At 42.0% G+C, this 25,856-nt stretch overlaps 1 protein-coding gene across 5 annotated transcripts in view; it reads right to left on the bottom strand.

Annotated features, from left to right (window-relative positions):
* sfswap (splicing factor SWAP) overlaps positions 1-25,856 on the bottom strand; it is a 56,339-nt gene that overhangs the window by 25,760 nt on the left and 4,723 nt on the right. For 4 of the 5 annotated variants that reach the window (XM_079364260.1, XM_079364262.1, XM_079364263.1 and 1 more), the window contains 11 exons: positions 24,095-24,226; positions 21,554-21,630; positions 15,853-16,078; positions 15,510-15,610; positions 14,404-14,554; positions 10,540-10,789; positions 10,097-10,252; positions 9,809-9,902; positions 2,623-2,692; positions 1,543-1,646; positions 1,284-1,413 (listed from right to left, as the gene is read on the bottom strand). In XM_079364260.1, the coding sequence (XP_079220386.1) occupies positions 1,284-1,413; positions 1,543-1,646; positions 2,623-2,692; positions 9,809-9,902; positions 10,097-10,252; positions 10,540-10,789; positions 14,404-14,554; positions 15,510-15,610; positions 15,853-16,078; positions 21,554-21,630; positions 24,095-24,226 (1,491 nt within the window). The remainder of the gene's footprint in view (positions 1-1,283; positions 1,414-1,542; positions 1,647-2,622; positions 2,693-9,808; positions 9,903-10,096; positions 10,253-10,539; positions 10,790-14,403; positions 14,555-15,509; positions 15,611-15,852; positions 16,079-21,553; positions 21,631-24,094; positions 24,227-25,856) is intronic. The other variant, XM_079364261.1, reaches the window with a different exon arrangement.

Below are 25,856 nucleotides of genomic sequence, written 5' to 3'. Positions count from 1 at the left end.
GTTTTACTTACCGTAAATTCCGTACTATTGAGCGCACCTGGATATAAGCCGCACCGGCTAAAAATAAGTAAATAAATGTATTTGTACATATATAAGCCGCACTTGATTATAAGCCGCAGGTGTCCACGCTATAACAAGAGCTATTTACACAGACGTAGGCTACCGGTAACATCCGCAAATACTGTAGCGTCCGTACGGACGTTAAAGGACGACGAGAGCGTTCAAATAATAACTTTTAATAACCCGATCACTGTCGGCCGTGACCACGCCGTTTACAGCAGAGAGCAACACATAACTTGCCGTAACAATCCAACTCTCTCCCCCAGCGTTCTCTCATACAGCCACTCAACACGTTCTCGCTGGTGCATTCACTGACTCTCCACATAATCGGAATTATGAACACATTATCAACTACTGACTTTAAACCGTTACAATACGAAGCCTAGCCGACGGTGTCTGTAACACGGCTGATGAAAAAGATGACCGTAATATATTTCACAAGAAAAAGTCCATCCATTCACTGCCTCAGAATGACTTCATTACTCACTTCCTCAGTCTCTGTTGTCGCTGTCAGTGTCATCTTAACGTGCAGCAGCTCTGTTAGCTTCTTTGACAGCCAGGTCGATCGCCTTTAACTTGAAAGCTACATCATATGCATTTCTCCGTGTGTTTTCCATGATGAGGGTGCGTGCATGAAGCGCAAAATGACTGATATTAAGATCCGACGTGACGAAGTCAAATGTTTTTGCGGCAGAAGCTCATTGTCCCCCATAAAAAATCCATGCATTAGCCGCACCGGAGTAGAAGCCGCAGTGCTCGAAGTGTGAGAAAAAAGTAGCGGCTTATAGTCCGGAATTTACGGTATGTTTTATTTTTTATGCTCTTCATGCATGTACAGCACTTTGTCCCAGCTCCGGCTGTTTAAAGTGCTTTATAAATAAAGTTGAGTTGAGTTGTTGCTGTCCTCTGAATCTAACTCTGTGCCTTGTGTTTTTTAACTTGTAGACACTTTACTCGTTGCTGTTCTTTGTATCTAACTTGAAATTCTGTATTCTAACTTTGTACTAACACTCTTGACACTTCTTCTTCTTTGACACTTTATTCTTTGTTGACTCTTATCTTGGTTAAATGTTTTAGTTGTTAAGTTGCACTGTCGTTCATTTGCTGCTCTGTGTGCCCCTGAATTGCCCCCCGGGGACAAATAAAGTTTTTTATTTGAATTGAATTTCCTGTTTTGTCGCTGCCCGATATATACCAAGAAAGAGTTTCTTTAAATGTTGTACCTTGTTTTGCCTCCAGCTCCTCCAAACTAAGCGATGGTTTCTTTTCTTCTGGTGAAACAACTGTTAGGAGTTCTTTGTCAAACATGTCCGCCCCGGCCATTATCGCTTCCAGTCCTCCCTCCTCCAGGAACTTCAGGCAAACAAAACACGTTTTGTTAATCCAGGGTATCAAAATAACACATTTTCAAGGATCAGCTTTCTATCCTGTCTAAACCCACAGTGAATATATGCAAATGGAATGTGCAAAGTTGAACTGGACCTTGTCCTCATCGGAGTCGTCGTCCAATCGGACTCTGTTCTTCTCCAGCGGCAGCATGTCGTTCTCCTTCGCCTTGATGGCGAAGCAGATTGGAGCGAAAGAGCCTAAAAGAAAAAAAAAAAAAAGGCACAAAAAGGTAGCAGGAGAGAGTGTGAATAAGGATGATTCAGAAGAGAGACGTGGGGTCAGGTGCACTGTGGCCTTCGTTTTAATGAACAAATTCACAGTAAAGACGGAACACGCGTTGAATGAGCAGGAATTCCTCCCAATGAAAAGACGCTGAGGGGAAATACAAGGACGGAGGAAGGAAGGAAGGGGTTAAGAGAGGAATGGGCAGAGATGGAGAAAAGGGAAGTTGAATAGATAATGTAAAAGTTGAAAAAAAAAAAAAGCAAAGAGTGAAGGACAGCTCACAAAACAGACACGCGCACACAGTCGGGACAAGCTGGAGATTACAGCGTGGAAAGAGGCAGGCAGACAAACAGAAGGATAGTGAGAGTTGTCCACAAAGCAGCAGTGCTGTGCGTCTCTGTGAATCCTATTTTTGCAAATCAAACATGTCTGCTCTCGCGGCGATAAGAAACGAGACAGTGTGCATCATTCCCAAAAGAAATGACCTTAATATGGGACCTTTATCATGACTGTGGAAGGCCGGATAGTTTTCTTGTGCACTTCACTGACTAGTTATTAGTTTTTCCTGCGCCTACACCGTGACCCGCTGCCTTCCAATAGTCTGTAGTATTCAGACTTTCATTTGCATTAGCGTGTGGGTTTGTGGGTTCCACTAGTGTTGTGCTAGGCCGACTCTTTCATCTCTGTGTACACATTTCCAGCCCGATATCGCCGGACGAAATTGCGGGCATAAATCTGAAAAACAGTCATAGGCAGCTGTGCATCAGCACAAATGTGTAACACATTTAAATACACACCAGAGTTAATGGTGTATGCGCAGGTGTATTCTCCACGTACACCAAAGACTTTGCATTCAAGTAACTGAATACTTTAATGGAAGGAAAGGAAGTACAGGTGATAAAGTGTTCTGGGTTTTTTTTTTTTTTTCCCCCTGCCATGGTGTCTTACCTTTAGCCAGCTTAAAGTCCGTCATCAACGGGTCAGATTGGAGCTCACCTCCATTATCAGCTCCGTCGCTCTGGATGAAGGTAGAGGGAGCAAAAAGAGAGAGAGAGAGCGGGTATGATGAAATACAACAGATCATTTGTATTAATAAATTTTTAGGATTGAAGGCAGGGTCATTTTTGAAAACAAGCAGGATTTTTAAAAGTAGCAACTTCAACCAAAATCTTAAAAAAGTGCATCTGGAGGAAATTAATACCAACCATGCCTTTAAGTGAACTATTAACGGAAACCATACAGTATAATAAGATGTTGAAACTGCATGATGTTTTAACAACATTGCAATAATCTGCCATGTTATTTAAATGACTAATTACTAAACACCAGCAGGATCTTGACAAGAGACAGACGGTGTTAAAGACCAGCTCAACTATTTTTCAGCTTATGAACTTCTGTGATGACGTTAAGGTGCAGCTGTAATGCAGGCAAATGTTGGTCAAGTTTTTAAAAAGTACGTCCACAGGCGTTGGTTGTTTTTCTGCTCGTCATTGTTGCGTTATGTAACCTGTAAATGGATTGGTAACGTCAGAGTCGTTTCCTCTGCAGTGGCTTTATCAATACACTGTAACCTCTGTTTTCAAGAACGGCAGTAACTCCATTTAAAATGTGGACATAACACTTAAGATGACTCATTCAAAGTCATCCCCGCCGTGCAGCAGGAAATACGGCTGCAGAGACCAAAGAGTAACTGTGCAAAACAGAAACTCCTGGCTGTGGCCTGGAGGATGCCCTTCATCATCGTGTGGGTGGACAGCAGAAAACTTTAGAGTGTGAAGCTAAAAACATGAGATTTTAAACTCAACAGCTGTATGACATATCTGAAACCAACGGAGACTGAATAGTAAGTTACGTGTGAACAGAAGAGGTCTATACAGGTAAACCAATGATTAGCTTCTTTTAGCGCATATTTGAGGTTTCCTTTACAAAGGTCAACTAATAGGTCTGACTTTGACTCACAAATACAAGATTTATTGTAACTTCTGATTAACAATATACAACTGGCTGGAATTTATTTTCATTTTTTTTTCATAAATTTTATATACTTTATATAAAAAGGGGGGGGGAACTTGTGGTTCACACTCATCACATTCATGTACAAGCAGGACCTGTAGACATGCATTAATAGAGAGATGTCAGAGTGCAGCGGCTGCCCCCACTGGAAGCGCCCCCCAGAGCTGGTGGGGGCTCGATGCCTTGCTTAAGGGCTACTGCCGCCCCAAATGTCATTGAGCTTTTAATCAAATGTTACAACAATGACACCAAAGTTAAAGGTAGAATGTGCAACTTTTCGATCCAGTAGATGTCGCCGTTGAGCACCGGCTCGAAACCAAAACAAACTTTGCTTGGCGAAAACTTGGAACTCTCCAATTGGAACGCAGCCTAATCAAGCGCTAAGCGCAAGCGGCAGAAAAAAATTGTCCTTGGCTTGAGGTGCGTTGTTGTGTTAGCAGGCTAATGGTAGCACTCTTTAGTTAGCTAGTAGCTTCACATTGCATGTCAATTTACACGGAATGACCATGATGTAAAAACACTTAGGTGACATTCAAATAGGCAGAGAGGACAGTATGTTATCCTTCTTTTCTCTAGTTTTTCACATTTCTGATCGCGGACGATTTTTAGGTCGGGGAGAATCAGTTATATCTGAAACAGTTTCCAAAACGATCAGACTGTAAGGTCATTTTATGATTTCATTCAGTAGATATCTTACATGTTGCTCCTTGAAGAAGGATCAATTTGTTCAGTCTTATTATCTTCTCTTTTATCTACCATTCCCTAATCTGGGAGAGTAATTAGTTGCTTTAGTAGTTTAAAAGTCTTTGTTCAGCACTCTGTATCGTCTTGCACTCCTCAGATCAACGTTTCTTCAAAAAGCCTTTAAAGCCGGATGTGAGCACAAGCTAGATAACCAGAAACTCACTGTAGTTATACCTGTAGACCGAGCGCTCTTAACCGCTTCACAAATATGAACCGCTGATGGAATATAAGGGGAAAGCGGTGAAGGAACCAATGGCACAAGAGGAGAGGGGGAAAAAAAGAAAACTAAACGTAACCTCATGAGGTTCATTTTTCCCATGTTTGAAGAATGCTTCAAAGACTGCTTCCTACTGTTCAGGTGTAATTGAACAACACTTTTAAGAGTCAAAGCACTTTAAAGCACTTTAGAGCAGCCCCAGAGAATATAACTCTTGAAAAACTTGAGGGAAAAAAATAAAGAAATAAAAAAATCAAAGTTCACGAGTGAAGAAGGCGGATGAAACTCACTCTAAACTGTCTTATAACCTCAGAGGGGATGGGCGAGAATTTGGTCGCTCTCACTTGCGTGTTGCTTAGCTTTTAAATTCCTAATATGCCTTGATTTACATTTATAGCTTTTCACCTTTGCATGTGAAACGTCACTCTCGTTCACACTAAAAGCAAGGCAGCAGCACCAGCTGCTATAAGCTAACTATGGTAAGAGAATGAACAAGAATTAAAAAAAATAGCTTTTATGGACTTCATAGATGTGTTAGAAAGTGACATCACATCTAATACATGTTTCATTGCTAGGTTAGTACAATGAGTGAGAAGCCTGAGTCCTGCCAGCTGTACAACAGTCAGAACTGTGTTTACATCATGTTTACATGACCCTAGGTATAAAGCTCTTTTAGTCAAGGACTAGAAGCATAGCATACTCACTGCTGATTTCGATGTCTGGTAATTGTCTTTAGATCTCTGTCACTCTGTGTCACTTTATGAAGCTACAAGCTCACTCATGTAATGTGCGCTAACATTAGCCTGCTAACAACATGCAGGCCACATGGAAAAGCAGCTCGAGCAAAGGACAATTGTCCGCCCAGGCGCTTTATAATGCTTAGTTATGGTACGTTCCACTTCTCTTTAAGCCATCATGTTCACTTGTCTTAATAATATTATTCCTATAAAGTTGACTTACAAAAAAAAAGTGCATTTAATATAGACACAAATTACCTAACTTATGCGGACAACATAATAACCAGTGAGAGCAAGATAATTACATCAGCACAAAAATATATATATTTTTTTCTTTTTGGGACTTTAGGGGCTCCGTTCATTTAAAAATGCATACACATCAAAGCCCAGACAAAGAGTTCAGTTCAAAAGTGTTCGGAGTTCAGCTGTCTTTTAAAGGAGATGTCTGATTTGATTTTATGTAGAGTTTGACACTTAAAACTGAGAATCAGGTTAAGGTATCGCAATTAACTCGACAAATCAAGACTTGTCATTTTCTTTGCTCCTCGTGTGCAGAGATCTCCAAACCACAAGATGACGAGTCTTTTGATTTGGACTCTTTTAAAAATGCTCTTTCTCAGATAAGTTGTACTTATCTATTCTAAATATGTCCCAATTTTTAGAAGCACAAGCGGCCTCACGTCATGCTGCGGTCTGCTTTGACTTATTTTAGCCCTTTCTCACTTTTTTCATTAACTGTGAAACTATAAATAATGGCGCCTACTGAGAGCAGCGATATCTGCATCCCATTAGGCGCAGCACCAATCACAAACACGAGACAGGTTTGTTGATAGAAAAGCCGAGCAGCTGCTTGTTGGAGCAGCCTGTGCTGTGTCATAATGGGCCACACTCCTCTGCACTCTGACAAGCTAATTGATTTGATTCACCGCAAGACAAATTGCTCCTTGCAAAACTTTCTCACTCACTCCTCGCCCACTGCTTTCTCACTCGAAGCACAATCACCTAACCTTGCATACATGTCAGTCTACTCGGAGCATTTCTGCATAAAATAAGCATCTATTCATCTTTCTCCCCGCCTGCATATTTGATTGTATAAATCATACACAATCTACTTTTCTGAAAAGAATAAACATTTGATGGGACGTTGGGACTGTTTGTTTCAGTAGATGTTGCCCTTAAACACCAGCATGAAACCAAAACTCGCTGTTTCACAACACCTCCGCCATACTGAAGCATCCGCTCTCCCTCGGCGACACACCTCTAAGCCGTCTCCACTCGCGTTCGCACGGAGGGGAAAATTGTCCTTGGCTTGAGCTTCAATTGCCTGTGGCCTGCATTGTTGTGTTAGCAGGCTAATGTTAGAGCACTTTAGTTAGCTCAAAGCTTCACATTGCATTTATAGTTACAATGATTGAGAAGATTCTAAAAGTGTTTGGAGGTAGGAGAAGCCACGATTTTGTGGACTTTGAATTTTTGCAAATAGATTTGCCTAAATTTGCACAAGACACCTGGAAAACACACTAAAGAGCTTATAAAACCAGAAAAAGCTGAAAATGGGACATTTTGCTCGAAAACTTAAACTTAAATATGCAGCTCTTTTCAAAGTTCATTTATCTTCAATGGTGCAATAAGATTAGAGTTTTGAGAGACCTTGGCTGGATAACCGGTTGTACTGGAGCAGTTGAGCTCATTATTACCTTCATTATCCGCAGTATATCAGATTTATTACCAGCATGGAGAACATATTTATTCCATCTCTTGACCTTGTGTCCAATTACAAGCTTAGTTAGAAGCCCCTTTGGGAGAGCTCATTTGAAAGAAAAGTTCCCTCTCAGAATCGTGCTCATACCATGCACAGATTCAGACAGATTTTGGGGTTCTTGAAGGAGACGTGTACAAAATCTTTACATATTTATTTAAATGACCTGTGACTAGGTATAATCGCTGCAAGGTTAATGTTAGATGCAGTATAATGTTTTCAATAGTTATTTACTGTACAATTTTGAACTCATGCGACTTCAAATGTCACATCATATTTTACTTTTCAATGACTTTAAGTAAGTCTCAGAGGTCCCCCGAACATATCAGTAAAGTTTCTTGTTATACATTCACTCTGATCCTGTATGTTAACACACCTATAAACTCATCTATTTCAGCCCTGATCAGAACAGGCTGTTTTTGTGTCTGTGGCTTTAAATGTAAATGAGTTGTATCTGACCACGCCCCTCTCTGGAAGGGAATGTAGCTCAGGCCTTCTTGCACCAAACCCTATTGTTTATGGTTGAGAAGGCTGGCTCAGAGGACAGAGCAAACAACTAGCTGTAGAAGTGTCACTCAAATGGGGAGGCGTTTCTGCCCTTTGTGATGTCATGAAGGGAACGTCTCTAAATGGACTGTTTGAGCACACATTTTTGAGAAGAGGAGGAGGCAAAAGACGGAGAGGATCGAATGTTCTCATATTTGGGGGGTTTGTAGACGGACTAGGGACATATATTAGGGTTGGAGAACAAAGTGAAGTGTGTAATATGTGACCTTTAAACTAATACTACTTGTGCCAACCTCATAGCCTCTACCTCTATGTGTCCTCAGGTTTTTCAAGAAGCTAGTCAAATTTGGAAAAAACAATAAGAAAGAGAGAAAACAACTTCCTGAGGACAATTTCAAGCGCTGCGAGGAAATCAGAACCATCACCTCAGCCCAAAACAAAGAAGAACATTCAGCAATCGGAGGTTGTTATAAGGCCTTCAAAGAAATCTATCCTGGGGAACAATAAGCCTTTACAAAAACACAGGCAACAGTTTCTGGTAAACAACCAAATACTCCCTCTAGGGATCAATAAAATCTTACCTTATCACATCTCAGACAATAACCAATACAGCTTATAAGACAATGTGCTGCTGGGGAGCCAGGTCTGCAAGTAGATTAAGTAAAAGTGCTCGTTTCTGTTGGCATTGCGGCTAATTGAGAGTGATGCCTCATTGAGGTCCTAAAAGAGCACGATTGGATTTCAATTTTAATGCTGGTGTACAGATAATGATAGAGAGTTGCTATAAAGGCCTTGCAGCAGTGGCAAATTAAAAACAGTAGATGTCAAGTCTGCATCTAAGCAGTAAACCCATTCACTTTGTTTTAAGAATGAGGACGTGATTAGTGATGCATTCACATGCATTCAACTTCTACTTGATTTGGTTAACTTCTTAAAGGAAGACAGACTACTGAAAACGATAACGTGATGTCATAGTTCAAATGTGGCATCTCGACTGACTTGAAAGTGGGATCCAAGACTTCAGTACATTGTCATTGTGTGTGTGTGTGTGTGTGTGTGTGTGTGTGTGTCTGTCTGTGGTTCCCAGGTAGAATGCTAAATTAACCTTCTCTGCCGATTCAACTCTCTTTTGTTTTATGTGTCACCATCCTGTGGCATTTAACATTGGGGATGAGTGAGCTTCTAATTTTAGCATGGCAGGTCCCGGCTTATCAGCAACCAAAAAGCAGCTAATTTCAAGGTTGACTGTAAGTGCAGTGAATGCTTAGACAACCGTTTTTCCCCATATCTGAACCTCGGCTGCAATTCTATTAAACAGAGCTGCATACAGGTGTGGAGAGGTGAGGTTGATGACAGGAGACAAATGATGTCGCGGCTCTTTTACGAGTGAAGGTCATCTTAACTTTTATTTCCTAATATCAAGCATATACCCAGAAACAGTGTATTAATGTAATCTTTGTCGTAGTATCTTAATTGTGAAAGAAGAAAACCTTCATTTGAAAAAAATTCAAAGCACTGGAAACCAATTCCACAGATGTAGCAGTTGTATTATAAGCCTGTAAAAACTTTGACCAATGTCTGCCACGAGGTGCCAATTTAATGAACCAATCATGCCTCCCTGTATGTTCTTTTCTCCTTGTTTGCACAAGCGTGTCAGCAATGACAGAGTTTATACTGTGAATTTTCTTACCGCAGAAGGAGACGACGTAGTTTCTTAAGTTAGTTAATTTTCCGAAACTCTAGATCAGTTGTTTTATGTGTGGATGATTTTCACATATGACGAAGAAAATATGTTAAAGAATGACGCCGCTCGCTCCATTAGCGTGGCTAGGTTTCCCAGTAAGTGTACGGGTTGGAGTAAACAAAGTATGGTGCCGAATGTTGCTTGCCATACTGTGAGTCACTCCAAATTATTAACCTACTTCAAGCTGAATTTAGGAAGTTTTATCAATTATGTTTCTGCAGCAGCTGTCGTCAAACAAAGGAAGTATGGTCACCATGTCCATTAGGGTTCATTAACTAGGGAACATGAGGACTGTTGCCAAACTGCATGACAGTGTAGTTCTTAAAGCACAGAGCTGGAGGGTGCCCCTTAGATTCTTATCCACAGAAAAACAATATCTCAGAGACATACACACAGCTTAAAGCTTCGAATACCTCCAGCAGGCCTTTTCCTTCCTTATGCATGAAGTAATTCTTCTTGAACTCGTAATAGGAGTTGAATTGATTCCAAGACTGCAGAAAGTCAAACCTGTGTCAGGCAGAGAGAGAGAGAGAGAGAGAGGTTAGAACTCTTAAAACAGAAGAGCCAGCCGATGATGAAGAGCTTCTGCAGTATCTTAAGCGGGGGAAAAAAAAAAAAAAAAAAAAAGGTGTACACATAAGAGTTCCTAAAACCCGAGTACTGACAGGGGTGAAGGATTTATTTCTGCTAAGATCACTTACCGTGGATCATTCTTGGCACGGACGCTGGCCTCAAACTTAAGCCCGTTCCTTGCGACGTACTCGGCCAGTTTATCTATGACTGGCTGGATGTCGGGTGGTGGGGGAATGATGGCTGCTGCTACTGCTGGTGTGGATACTTGAGGTTCAACTTTCAATCTGTTACAAGGGGGAATCAAAAATGTTCAGTTGAGAGAAATCAATTTATGTGCTTTGGCACATCAAGTGCTACGTCAACTGACAGCTTTCATTTAAAACGGTGGATTCCTTATATCCCAGCTCTTATTTATGCTCAAACCTATTCGTGAAAAAGAATCTGACTGGGGTAAGTATTGGCTTGATTTTCTCTCTGATGAGATTGCTTCATCCATATGTTTTATTCTAAGGTTTATAGTAGTTGTATTCATTGGTGAGAGCTAAAAAGATGAGATAGTTCAAACTCCTACCGTGTTTCTGCAGCTACAGCAGGAGCAGCAGAGCTGGTGACCTGAGAGGCGACTGGAGCTGCTGGTGCTAACGGGATAGTTTCAGAAGGGCTGGACGTAGCTCCCACATTAGGCTGAGCACCAGAAGATGCTGCAGGAGCCGTCACAGCTGTGGGCATGGTGTTATAATAGGAGGTGGCTTCTATCCCGGGGGGAGGCGGGGCCAAGCAGAACGTTCCATCAGGAAGCATGTAGTACCCGTAGTACATGGCTGTTGAAAAGAAATAACAGAAATGAAGAATTGCTACATGAAAACGCCCCAAAACAGTTTTAATTGTGATAAATGACGTTTACTGTAACTAAATGAAAACAAAGAGTTCTTCAAATACTAAATATTCATCACACAGATGAAGGACGATGTCCTCAAACGTTTTACATTCTTGTTGTGACAACTTTTCTATTTACACTTCAGTGAAGACTGTCAACATGTCTGCCACTTATTTCATCTGCAAATTTAAAGAGTCTTCAATCAGCTACTTCACTGGAAATACAAACAACAGATATGCCACGCTTAAGCTGCTTAAAATGACATATCAAGGCACTGAAGTTCAAAAAAAAGAGAGCCTCCTCGAGAGCCTCCATGCTCTCTTCTTACAAGCAAATATTCGATTCGTTTTAAACAGGAGCTCAGCCAAAATCAGATCATCCAATGCCATTATATTAGCTCTCTTTAAGATACTCAGGTATTTGGAAAACAGTTTCAAATCAAAGAGCAGTTTAGTTTTGTTAGGCAGACCAAAATGTACATTGAAGTAGGCACGGTGTGTTACAGAAGTGCAGTGTTGGACTTCCTGTCACTGAAGCGAACGTTGCATTGTGGTCGTAAAATGTACTGCTGTGTTTGTGTCCTGCTCAGTATGTCTTTTATGCAGTAGTCAATTCAGATTAGCTGAAGGAAGAACTGATTAATCTAAATGTGACCTCTGATCTTTGTATTGACGAAAGAGCGAGCAGGGAAGAGAGACGGGAGGGGTATTCAGGGACAGGGACAAAATAAATAGTCAGTGTCAAAGTAGAGACAGTGTGATATTAACACATTAGTCACTGAGCTGTCTGACTTTGATGACACATCCAATTTTCTGCCGACAGGAAAATGGAAACACAAAACGGGAGCTTTCATTCACAAACGGTGACGTTTTGTGTGGCAGCTCGGATAAAGATTCGAGATGTGGACCCGGCGGTCTAAAGACACAGTTCAGTGTAAGACTTGAGCACATAAGACATCATTCATAGACTGACTTTCTTGTTGCAGTCAGCTTGGTTCTTTTTGGAACAGTAAGATGTGTAATCCTCATTACCTCAACTAAAATTAGGCAGGTGATCCAGTACAAAAGAGGTAATGAAGCACTTTGTGGATTAGCAGTGGATTCACACACTGGCCCAGTTGTTAAAAGGATTAATCTGGGCAGCAATGACAGAGATTGGGTTGTCTACATTTTTGCTCTTACATCCAGACAAATCAGTGGTTTTTGAAGACCCTTTTTTAGTAAGTTTAATTGAGTTTCAGTTACCTAAAACACGTCCTTTTATTGTTGTATAACAGCCCTGATCAGAACAGGCTTTTTTTTTTTTTTTCTGTGTCTGTAGCTTTAAATGCAAATGAGCAGCATCAGACCCTGCCCCTCCCTAGAAGAAAATGAGGCTCAGGCTTTCTCACTGCCCTATTTACATTGAAGCCTAATTTATACTTCTGCGTCGCGTCAACGCCATAGCTACGCGGTTGACGTGGACTCCTACACGGACCCTACACAGTGGCCCTACGCGCACCTCCAAAAAATCCTGACGTGAACCGCAAGGACTGTGATTGGTCTGCTCAGACCGTCCTTTCCGGTAGTTATTTTTTTCGGTCACAACAGAAATATTAAAAGGCTGTATATGGCGAAGGAAATCGGCCTATTGACTTCCGAAAGTAGCGAAAGTGCATTTTGTCATCCAGGTTCCTCAGTGAGCTAACGAGTGTGTTAAATTCACGCGTTTTAACCTCGATCGGTTTAGTTCTCAGACAGACCACCTCCACAAATGTCTCCTTCGTCGCCACTGACCCCTAGAGGCATGGCAGTGAATTGCAGAGCAACGTGTTCCCTCGACGCAGGAACTACGAATGCCCAACGACTGCATCGGGTCTACACTGAGGGCACGGCGTTGACGCGACGCAGAAGAATAGACTAGGTTTGAGAAGGCAAATTCAAAAGGGGCAGAACAAACACCTTGCTGTTGCAGTGTTACCCAGCTGGGGGAGGGGTTACTGCCCTTTGTGATGTCAGAAAATATCCAAATGGATTGGGATGATTTTCTTTGTTCCTCGCAGTACTAGAAACTGTGCTCAGTAAGTTGTTGTTTTATTCTATTTTATTATCCTCTTTCAAAAGTTGAAATTTTCCCCTCTTTGAAACGAAGAAAGAAACTAATCTGAACGAAGAAACAGAGGTTGCAAATGAGCAGTGTCCATTGACATTCTGAAGAGCGGAGCAGGTAAAAGATGGAGAGGATGGACTGGTATCATCATTGGAGGCATTGTAGACAGACTAGGGAGACATAAGTGTTTGAACACCAGATTAAAATGTATTCCCATAATATGTGACCTAGGACACAAACATTCAAAGATGACCAGATCTGGTTCTTGCCATGCTCAATGAGGACAAAGTCATTTTATAGACTTGGGCACTGATATTTAGTTGCTGCGGAATGATATGGATGTACAAAGATGTGAGGAAGAGCTTAGTTACAGCACTTTTGAGAAAAAAAACTGTTTGAAAAGTATTAAAATCAGTGCTGTGAAGATATGGATTGATTCTACCGGTCAACACGATCCAGGGCAGCATGTTTTGTGTCAATTAAAATATTAAATGTGGGTAGTAGAACCGAAGTTGTCTCTGGACCGCAAATGGAAAAAAATAAACATCTTTTAAAGATGCCGTTCAACACGATCTATGAAAAGGAAAGAGTTCATATATAAAATTCATATCCTGCCGCTGCCTCTGAGACGAACCATACAGGATGTGTGTCACTCTCGCAGCAGAGCAAAGGCGTGAGTTGGGATGGCGAAAAGCATGAAAGACACTTGTGAAATCAAACGAGTGGAGCATAAATTACAGATATTCCACAAATAAAGTATTTAGGGCCTTTCTCTGTGGGCCACCACTCCAAATGAAACACTGTGTAAGGGTATGAAGCACGCATGTACTGTTGTGTAATCAAAGATGTGAGTCATACACTTTAACGGTACGTGTTCCACACAGTCACCGTGTTCATTTGTAACACCCATCGTTACTTCCCCCCCCTTCAGTTCATCATCTTTTGATCCCCTGATGTGTCCTGACCGAACCTTCGGCCTGTCTTGTAGAATCTAAATGTTGCACAAACCAAGGACACGCGTCAAAATGAAGTCTGACCTGAGAGAGAAGCCTGGAGGACTACTAATTGAGCTCCTAACTCAGGTTTCTTTTTTTGTTTTTTTGTTTTCAGAAGGTCATCTACTGAGCCCCAGAAGAAAAAAAACAACAACATTACTGTAGCTGAATGGCCTTGAAAATGGCATCACATCGGTAAAAGACGAGGCTCAGCATAAAGTAGGAGGAGTTCAGATGGAAAGTTTGCGTGGTATAAAAACTCTCAGTTGTAGCATATGGCAGGGAGGCTTTTATATTCGTGTTACTGCTATAAGCAGCACTGAGCTCGGATGTAGAGACAACAGAGGGAAATGAAGAAGGAAAGACATCACAAAATAATGCACAACCAGATCTGACGTGCGATGACAACGGAAATAGTGCTTATAAATTTCACATGACTTTTGTTCCCAAAGAAAAAGGGTGGCTCTATACTCACGGTCTGCAGAGTACTGTACTTGTGTCGTGGGCGCAGGCGGCTCTGGCACTTCCTCAGGTTTGGCTTCTACCACCGCCGTGCCATTTCGTTCCTGTTGGGCTTTTCGTACAAGTGCTGCCAGAGGATGGTCCGGGTCCATGACTTTAAGAGGCTGCAAGAAAGTAACGACCAGTATGGTAAGAAGAACAGTCCATCACGCCCCTTTGAGTATGTTCAAGTAAAGGAGTGCTTTAAGCCTCGTTTCCACCGAGCGGTCCAGCTCGGTACGGCGCGCATTTTGCGGCGTTTCCATAGACTAATCCCGGGAAAGATTCCCAAATAACCCGTCCGTACCGTCCCACTTTTTGGATCCTTCCGTTGGGGTGCCAAGAATGTATCATATGACGCTATTTACATGCAGCTATCGTCATCCGGCTTACACGCCGCCTACCAAATAGGTCATAAGTGGCTGTGGAAACGCAAACCGGATCGGGCTTAATCGAACCAAACTGTACCAAGCTGGACCGATCCAACCGGACTGCTGTGTGGAAACTGTGGGGCTTTAGTGACTGAGAAGAGGTCACATGTCCATTTATTGAAGGCACAACCGAGTAATACAGAAATCCATCTGCAACTTGTCTCGTGCAGCATTCGTGCTTGATGGAGCAGAGGAGACACACCAATCAATCAAGGGTTAACCCCATAAAATATGAATCATCAGGAGAAAATTAAAGGGGATGATTTGAAAGAGAAATCTGCCATGACAGGAGGCGACTGTAGAACAGCATGCTGCTAAAAGTGGCTCATTTTTTCTTTAAAAAAAAAAAAAAAAAAAAAGACATTCTTCCATCCCCGCTGCTCTGCCAAAGACCTAATGGCTGCCCTGACGTGGCACATGAAAGCACAAACTGTAACAGCGACGAAGCTAGAAGCGGAACACAGTTATTAGAGCGCACTGTGACGCAAAAACAAAATCAAATAAATTGGCAGTGCTTTCAGCTTTATTCCCACAGAGGTTGCAGTTTTCCTCTTCCAGGTTGGTAATGCACTGTGCTGTTCGAAACGCAGCCGAGCTTCACGCTGCGCGGCCTAATGCTGTGTGGTCTGTCGGCAGGCGGTGACGTTACCTTCACCAGCTCTTCTAGGCGAGAGCACCTTTTAGGGGCGAACAGGCTGGGATGGAGGTAACTGCCGTCGCCATCATCGTCTGAATTGTCAGAGTTGGAGTCTAGAGAGAGAGAGAGAGAGAGAGAGAGAGAGAGAGAGAGAGAGAGAGGACATTTATGAAGCGCTGCCTCCTCAGTATGTTTCCAGCTGTCTTCATGTGTTCTATTAGTTTAGCTTATACACAGATTGGATGTTTCTGCATTGATTACGGTACACGACACTTATTGATTTTTGCTAACTTAACGTCTGCGTGCGGACACCACGACACCCGCACGCATTCGATAGCTGCTCTCCATAACTCACCCTGAGGCTGCTCCTGTTTGCCAGCGGAGGCGAGGTTGTATCGACCTTCTTTCATGGCTCGCAGGATGTGTTTGTAATAGGGGTTCAAGTAATGGTCAAAGCGGAGAAAGTCAAACTGGGAGTTTCCAGACTGCTTGGCTTTCAGCACGATCTCAAACTGAGCCCCCTGCTGACTCACAAAGTTGGCCGTCCTCTCGATGATGTTGTGGGTCTTGATGGTCGCGGGCTACGAGAGAGAAGAAGCAAAGAGGTGCACATTTTAAACGACGCATTCAGTGCAGTCGCTGCAATTTTTTTCAAATGAGCAAACACAGCACACACCAGAAGCAAAGTGACTCAAGTACGAGTGAACCCGACCGCTGTACGGAACTCGAAGACGGCCGTGCAGAATCTAGGAAAGACTCTTTCCGAGGCATTTAGTGTGACGCAATATCAGCCAGTCCTGTGTTCACTTTGGCGACATTCATTCTTAAAAGTACGGGTGGGAGGGGAGGGGAGGGCTGAAATAGCAGAAACAAGAAGTGGTCCATTATTCATTCATTATTTTTCCCCTCGAGTGGGTTCAATCATTCATCATTGTCAAGCGCAGAAAAAGTGAAGCAGTCCTTTTCCAATCACACGCTAACGTCTTATCAACATGACAGTCATCGTGTAAAATGAACTTCTGAGACGGCTGGTCAAACAAGGCCAGTGTCTAACATGTGTGCTAAAATGTAAGGACCTCTAGTGTTCAAGGACTTCAAGGGGTACCTTGAAAGTGAGGACACCTTATTAAGAAGCCATGTCTTCTTCACATCCTGTTATGTACTGTGGTTTTGAAGCAGATTCAGAAATTCTTTTTTTTTTTTCTTCCTGACTGTTCTAATTAAGACTCTATGGACACTCGAGTAAAGGCCGACTGTTTTATCGATTTGATGATATGGGCTGATGTCACGTGACTATCAGTGTCGGCTCATTTCATCGTAGATGTTGTTGATATTAGCGACGCACCACATTATGTCAGCTCAGTTCAAATCCGATTCCGATAGATATTTACCCATATTTTGTGATCATAATTAATAGTGTTATTTGTCGTCGTTGTGTTTTGTGTGCGAGGCTACACCAGAGCTGGAGTAAAAACCAGGGCTGCATTGCATTAGCTGGCTTCGTGTGCAAACAGACAGGAGCAGCAACCAACGTGTCGGGTTTTTAAACATTAAACATTTGAAAGCAAGCGTGGAAGAGTTGTACTTTCGATCACACAGAGAAAGCTGTTCCGTCTCATCTGAAGGTCGTCATGGAGACGACTTTGGCGGAAAACTGCATTTGAGGGACCAACACAAAAAAAAGAATGTGTCGATAAAACATCCATCTGTCTCGACAGATCCAAGGAAGATATCGGCAGGTCACCTTATTGGCCCAAAGGGTATACTGATGAACATTTGAGTCCTGATAGGTCACCGTTAAACTCATGTCTTTAATGTTTCCCCCATGCTTTTACTTGAATATTAAAAATGTATATAAATAACGTATAAATTCCTGATTTCAAAGTATTTGACTTTTATTTCAATCATGCAGTGTTCTGTCTTAAACTTCACTGGATATTTGTAGAAAAGAGGGAGCTTGCTCACAGCGACGTCGACAACTTTATACAAGAATGTTAACAACAAAGCTGGAACGGTCTGAAAAATGACGAGTTCTGTTTCTGACCATCGCTCCCTTCAGATCTGATCACACCATCAAAAGGCCTTTTTCAGTTCATCTGGTGTGTGCTCTTCTTTCTGATGACAGTCTGTGGGACTGATCCAAAGAATCAGAGTTTTTTTTTCCTTCTTCCATTTATAATGGCTAAATATGAAAATCATCATATATCTTTATTTTACTTTGAGCAGCACTGCCTCCACATCAGAACGACGGGAACTATTTCTTACATTTGGAAGCCAGCGGGGAATCAGTTTTTTAGATTGGATTTTGGGCATTTTCTGTCACCCGTTTACTTTACAATGCTAAATTACATCTTTATGTGCACATTGCCCATATATGGGCATTAGAGGCACCATTGTTAATAAAGGCAAGAAAAAAAAAGGCATGCGCATCCAACTAACGAGGACAAGACATTCGTTCTCAGGACACAGTAGGGAACAGTTCTACAGTTTAACATATTCAACATCTGCCTGAGAGAACCTTTTAGGAACCTTTTCAGGAAAATATTTTCAAAAAATGTTCAGGAGATGTGAATGAAGCCAAGTGATCTTTGCTCCTTCTAATTAACGACAAGTGATCGGGTGGAGGGGGTTTCTTTGAAATGTGGTCTGGGATCATTGTTTCAGTTTTTAAACCACTGTTGGATTTCTAGCCAAAGAAATACATTACCGTAAATTCCGGACTATAAGCCGCTACTTTTTTCTCACACTTCGAGCACTGCGGCTTCTACTCCGGTGCGGCTAATGCATGGATTTTTTATGGGGGACAATGAGCTTCTGCCGCAAAAACATTTGACTTCGTCACGTCGGATCTTAATATCAGTCATTTTGCGCTTCATGTTCGCACCCTCATCATGGAAAACACACGGAGAAATACATATGATGCAGCTTTCAAGCTAAAGGCAATCGACCTGGCTGTCAAAGAAGCTAACAGAGCTGCTGCACGTTAAGATGACACTGACAGCGACAACAGAGACTGAGGAAGTGAGTAATGAAGTCATTCTGAGGCAGTGAATGGATGGACTTTTTCCTGTGAAATATATTACGGTCATCTTTTTCATCAGCCGTGTTACAGACACCGTCGGCTAGGCTTCGTATTGTAACGGTTCATGTTGTAAAGTCAGTAGTTGATAACGTGTTCATAATTCCGATTATGTGGAGAGTCAGTGAATGCACCAGCGAGAACGCTGGGGGAGAGAGTTGGATTGTTACGGCAAGTTATGTGTTGTTCTCTGCTGTAAACGGCGTGGTCACGGCCGACAGTGATCGGGTTATTAAGTTATTATTTGAACGCTCTCGTCGTCCTTTAACGTCCGTACGGACGCTACAGTATTTGCGGATGTTACCGGTAGCCTACGTCTGTGTAAATAGCTCTTGTTATAGCGTGGACACCTGCGGCTTATAATCAAGTGCGGCTTATATATGTACAAATACATTTATTTACTTATTTTTAGCCGGTGCGGCTTATATCCAGGTGCGCTCAATAGTACGGAATTTACGGTACTCTTCACTATATATATATATATATATATATATATATATATATATATATATAATATAAAATATAAAAAGGGAGTCTCTTTGATCCAAGTCATTTCCTTCTCCTCCACAGCCCACCTTTCATTTCCCGTTATTACTATGAAATGAAAAATCCAATATAAATAGTCCTAAAAAGTCATGATGAGAAATACGGCACACTGAAATGTAGTCAGAGAAAAAGAGATCGCTTCCCAATCTAGTGAGTAAACACTAATAATATATGCATAGCATGAACTGCCGCAGCGAGACGGTCTTCTCTACCTTCTTCTCACGCATGAGTGAGGGCTTCTCTAGATGCAGACCGGTCAGGAATGAGGGGAGATCGCCTCACACTAAAATGCAGTGCTGGATACAAAGCAGCAGGAATGCATCTGAAGGTTGTTGTTTTTTTTGTTTGAAATTTTTTTTTTGTAAAAAGACTTGAGCTCGTGAAGCACATTTCCAGACAAACTGCTCATGTAGCGCAGGCGACACCCATTCACACGGCGATGTAAAGTGACCATCAGAAGTGTCTACTAACTGAGCCACAGCCGCCCTAAATCTGTAACTAGCTGTTATTTTTGTTATTGGGGGAGGTCGTGTTGATAAGAAGCTTTATTCACACAGAGAAGTTAAGTTATACACTTTACAGTTTCATGCTTTTTACTGAAGGTTAATGGATGAGTTCATTCATTAATTATTGATTGGTAGAGGTAGAAAATAAAATGGATTTATGTAAAAATCGAGACTCTAATCCTCTGAGATTTTAAATACTTTTATAACTTCCAAAAATCCATTTTATTTTGGCTAATCAGTCAATCCCTGCTAAGTGCCAAGGCTAGCTCGTCGTCTCAGTAGAATGCCAAATGGAGCAGCAACAAGTTCCGCCGGTCTCAGAGGACAGGACGAGATCCTGAAGTTTGCACTAATTCAAAAAACAGACTCACGGAGCACGAATCCAGAATCCTTTTGAATCGACAATGAGATTCGAACTCTGAGCCCAAGAATCAAAATCGAATCAAGTTGTCAGACACTCGAAGTTACCCAGACCGACTGGCGACCAAGAATCCTTTTTTATTTTTTATTTTGTTGAAACCCAAACAAAAACCGCAAAAAGGGAAAAAGTCGCCCCATATCCTCACACAGTGTTAAATGTTATTGTTTTCTTTATCTTCCATAAAAAACTCATTAACTCAAGTTTAATCTGTTTGGTGCAAAAAAACACTTCAAGAGAGACGCTATGATCTCTGGGAAACTATCCTTCAGCTTGTGCTCTCCAATGATCGTTGTTCCTATCATTCTGCTGTGTTCGAATGACGTGCTCCTGTATGTTTGAGCTCTGTATTACTCGGTGACAGAGCAGACGTAGAGACGATCCGATTGTCACTGCATGTTAATGAGCTGTGCATCAAAACATCAAACATGGTCCGAGAAAATAACCCATTCTATTAAAGAATGTGCTTTCCTTTTGACGCGTCACATCATTAGACTGTCAGGGCTTGACGTCCGTACGGATGGAATTTGAACATTTTTCACATTTGACTTGTCACCAAACGTTTACGTTGTCCTCCGTCGAGAGAAAAAAATAAATACACTTCCTGACGTTCATCCCCCGAGATTAATAATGTATTTTGGATTCTGATTATTTTGGACTCAAGCCATCATAGATTGTTTTCTTTGTGTCTCAAACAAGCTCCACAACGTTTGTTGTTCTAAAATATAGATGTTGTCAACGGACGCAACATCCGAGTCTTTTAATAGATTCTACCTTCAGAGTTGATCTGACATCTTAACAAATGAGCTTTCAGATCAGGGCCGAGCACGGTGTTCACTAACATTAAGTCCTGAAGTTCTACTCTCAGCTGACAGCTCCAACATCTGCAGCCGCCTTGATCCTGGGAGGTTCTGGATGCATATCAATCTATGTCAGAAGAAATCAAGTGCGAGAGAAATCTGGGCAGTGTGTGCTGGTCACTATTATTTGATGATTGCAGGGATTCAAGCAAAATGATATCCATGCATATCTTGAATTTCCGTCAGGATCAATAAAGTATCTATCTATCTATCTGAACATAGAAAACAAGTTCAAGTGCAGGACGTCGACTTGAAATATGTACGGTTAGAGCAGTTTTGGGGTTCGGTGCCTTGCTTAAGGGCACCTCGGCAGAGCTCGACAGAGAGAACCTCTGGCACCTGAACAACTTCTGTATGTTTTGGTCCACACCGCGACTTGAACTGACGACGGCAGCAAAATCGAGTTTCTCAAAACTGAAATCAGGGATATGATGTTCACATGCACGAATACAAAAACCGGGATACACAAGTCCATGTAAACACAGTCGGTGTCTTTTCCTCGTCCAATCATGGACGCGACAAACTTCTACACCACACAGGCTTCATTCAAGGATCGCGTTCCTGGCAGTCTTGAGACCAGCTCTCATTAGAAAAGTTCAATAACTTGTGTGTTTTGATTCAGCGCCATCGACGTCTTGAGTACTCACGAGTTCCACATCAGGAGGGATGGTGAGCCCCGGGGGAGCGACGAATGGTTCCTCACTCTCCTCAGACTCGGCTTCTTCTTTGCATAGAGGGAGAAATAAAAAGGATGAGATCAGGGCTAGTGAGTCATTGGTGACAAAAGGATAAAAAAATATCATAAGAAATTTTAAAAAAACACACAGCTGGGAATAAATATAACCGGAGTGCGTAACGACTCAGGATTTATTTCGAGTGTTTAGAACATTTTACAAACCAAATCCATCGACCTTACAGATCCATCAGGAATACTTCTCTCTTCCACCTGATATTCTTTCAGTACATCATGACAAAGGTTATTATTTCCCACATGGTATTCTTATTGAATGGAATTTGCTCAGTTATGAAGGACTCCACTTGTTTCATCCTGGCATTTAAAAGGGGGGGGGGGTTCTTGTGTTGGGAGGTTTGCCGCACAGTGAACATGAGTTCATTCATCGTGTCACGTCTCCACTCCACTCTAATGTCCCGAATGTGAAAGAAGGCGAGCGCTCTTAATCATCACTCTGGTTATACAACAGGATTATAATCAGGGTAAATGGTGTGTACTTAAAAATGCTGCTATGGGCTTTATATTAAAAAAAAAGAAAAGAAAAAGAAGAAGATTGTCACTGCTCATGATGTACGCATCGATGTGTGTTAAATCTCTCTTTTTACAGGCTCTTCGCGTGTCATCCCCGCTTGTTCCTCCAGTTCATTCGAAGCTACAGGCAAACGCTGACTCAGCAGCTCGACGAGAAGGTGGTCTGCTCTCAGAGCAACGACGCAATGACACAGCTCCTCGTCCCAAACGCATGGAATTACATTCAGCTGGTGGATACGCTCAACCGTCACCTCTCTGTTTGTTTGTTTGTGACAGGAGCTGGATTTAAAGGAGGAGAAGTGAAGAGCAGTTTGACTGCCAGTTAAGAATGAGATGGAGATTTGTCATATTTACGACAGATTATAAATCATACAGCATTTTAACGTGCGGACATATTTGTTTTCCCTTCAGGAGCTGTCAATAGTCAGAATCAGCTTTTATATATACCGTAAATTTCGGACTATAAGCCGCTACTTTTTGTCACGGTTTTTAACACTGCGGCTTTTAAAACGATGCGGCTTATTTATGGATTTTTCTTGCGGGACAATGAGCTTGTGCCGCAAAAACATTTAATATCAGTCATTTTGCGCTTTATACACGCACCCTCATCATGGAAAACACACGGAGAAATACATATGATGCAGCTTTCAAGTTAAAGGCGATCGACCTGGCTGTCAAAGAAGGAAATAGAGCTGCTGCACGTAAAGTTGACACTGACAGCGACAACGAAAAAGAGACTGAGGAAGTGAGTAATGAAGTCATTCTGAGGCAGTGAATGGATGGACTTTTTCCTGTGAAATATATTACGGTCATCTTTTTCATCAGCCGTGTTACAGACACTGTTTGATAAAGGATTTACAGTAGGCTTCATATTTGCGGATGTTACCAGTAGTACGTATTTCATTAAAAGTTAAAAAAATGTCTTTGTGTCACGTCTTTCTGTGTAAATAGCTCTTGTTATAACGTGGACACCTGCGGCTTATAATCAAGTGCGGCTTATATATGTACAAATACATTTTTTTACCTATTTTTAGCCGGTGCGGCTTATATCCAGGTGCGCTCAATAGTCCGGAATTTACGGTATATATATATATATATAAAATTTAATTTGTGACAATGTCAAAAAAACTTACTGTTCAGCTACTGAGGAGCATAAACAGAGTTGAGAGGAGCCCTTTGTGACATGGCTCTATTGATTTCATCCCAGAGGTAAAACTGTGACGTCATCTTTAGCTGAGCTACAGCGTCCCGAGAGACAGGAATCAAGTCTGCTTAACTGTCGGGGGCAAATCTCGACATGTATTTAAAGTTGCAAGAGTGTGTGTGTGTGTGTGTGTGTGTGTGTGTGTGTGTGTGTGTGTGTGTGTGTGAAAACTAAAGAATCGTTCAGTGGTCTTCCGTTTCATTGTTTCCTGCAGTTTTCATGTGTGACGTGTTCAGTGTGTGATCTGCAGGTTGTCTTGTGGATGAGAGTGACAAAGAAAAAACAAAAAACAAATACAGAGTTCCTGCTCTTGTCATACTAAATGACTAAAGATCGTCTCTTAGCTTTAACTGCGTTTCTCTGTCTGACTGCTGCTTACCTTCATGTACAGAACGCGCGTGTTGTGTCCTTTCCAAAAACAAAAATAAATCCCAAATTTGTTATGTTTTTTTCTACTCTTAATTGGGACTCATAAATCCAGGAAATACAGAGCCATCATACACTGGTGTCTGCACAACTGGTCAATTGTGAAAGATTCTGACTTTCCCGAGCAGTTGAGGATTCAGTGGCTTGCTCAACAGCACCTCAGCAGTGCTCAGGAAGTGACCTGGCACGGCTCCAGTAATCCAAATTACAAACAATCCGAAACCAAACTCCCAGCAGGCCGAGCTGCACACTTAAAGCAGCTCGGAGGTTTGGAGAGGGGTTCCGAGTTCTCACCGTGTTCCCTGTTGGCGTCCTCCTCCTCCGTGGGCTGAGAGGGGTCATAGTAGTCGGCGCTGTATTTGAAGGCCACTGCGTTGTAGGTGCCTTCATCAGCCAGAGCTTCACTCAGACGTTTGTACTCCTCCTCTGTGGGAAAACAAGAAGACAAACTGTTTCATCCCTGAAGCTGTAAAACCCTTCGCCCCCCCCCCCCTTTCTGTGTCCTTGTATCCCTGTTTAAGCAACAACAAACACCGTCTGGATCCTTCCTTTTGACTTGAAGTGTTGTGTGTACGGCCCTGAAAATGTCACAAACTTTTCAAAAAACAAAGACACCACAGAGAAAAGTGTTCGGAAGTAAGCCGTTTGTGGATTCTTACCAATGTTGTTGTTGTTATTGTTTTTTTTTTTAATAGTGTTGGTGTTATCGGTTACATTTCATCCCATCTGCAGTCAGACTGTTTAACATCACCACATGACTCTGTGTTATAATCATCTTCATCGTTAATGTTACACACTATGTGTGATTTAATTCCTGATCTGTCTTTCCACGAGTGAAAGTGTACATAGTGTGAATGCCTTGTATTATAGTGTTTATGGTGTTTATAGAGTTTATGCTTAGTATTATTTAAGTCTATTGTATTTTTCTTTAACCCCTTTATTTCATTAATGTCAACTGGCTCATAGCTGTTCTTTTTGCTATTTGATGCTGTTTATATTCCCTGTTTGACTGTTTTCTGGAGCTGTTGTAACACCCAAATTTCCCCCATTGAGGGATCAATAAAGTTTATCCTTATGATGAACCCTCTAATTTAATACTCATTTTAGAAATATTTTCAGGATGAAAAACAACAACAGATGAATCCCCTCATCTATTTGATAGTAGGACCTCCTTCTACAATATGTCATTTGACTTGTCCACACATGTCCAACTCATCCATAGTCGTACTAGAGGCTCAATAATATAATAGCCTCAGACACCGTCCCCTTCCCTATTGAAATTCATGGCGAACTATCCCTTTAATGAAGAAGCAAGGGCAAAAACCCACTAAAACTATCGCTACGTCTAATGCTCTGCCTCTGTCCTTTCAGTGGACAGATGGGTAATAGTCGGGAGTGAATGGGGGTCAGGCCTCCAAATTCAAGGACGCAGCAGCCCGACGGGGGGGTGGGGGGGGGGGGGGGTGAACCTTCTGCAGCGAGTGTGTGAGTGACACAAATCATTAGTTGACTCATTCTGTAATGTCAGTTTGGGCATAAGACACCATATTTCACTTCAAACAGTGTCGCTTTAATTCAATGGCAGTCATTAAGTGTGTCTTTTAGGCGGCTGCTTTGTCATCCAAACAGCCTGCTTCATTATAATGTGAGAAAAAAAAAAAGGGGGGGGGGGGGAGTGAGACGCGAGTATTCACAGAGTCTAAAGAGTGGCGGCTCCTGGGCTCAGAGGCAGAAAACGCTGATCAAGCCGCCTCTGTTCCGCGGGCGAGGTGCGAAATGAGACGCGCCGACAAAGCTCTGCAATGCTAATCTGATAGATCCATGTCACACGTTTAATGAGACATCATTCAATTAAACACGCGTGTCAAGCCAACTTGTTGGTGTCAAAATATTTACCCGACAGAAAAGCAGACATACGGCAATGTTTCGTATTATAAGTGACTGAGCGGCGCAGATATCCTGAAGCAACTTACTGCAGTCTTTAAGGCCCATTGTTTAGTGCAGAGGTTATTCCTGCTGTGAATTTACATTCTGATCTTACATGATGAAAACAGAA

This window comes from Symphodus melops (genome assembly GCF_947650265.1).
Source record: "Symphodus melops genome assembly, chromosome: 16".
NCBI lineage: Eukaryota > Metazoa > Chordata > Actinopteri > Labriformes > Labridae > Symphodus > Symphodus melops.
The sequence above is the reverse complement of the archived record's forward strand: the minus strand, read 5'-3'. Positions and strand labels throughout refer to the sequence as shown.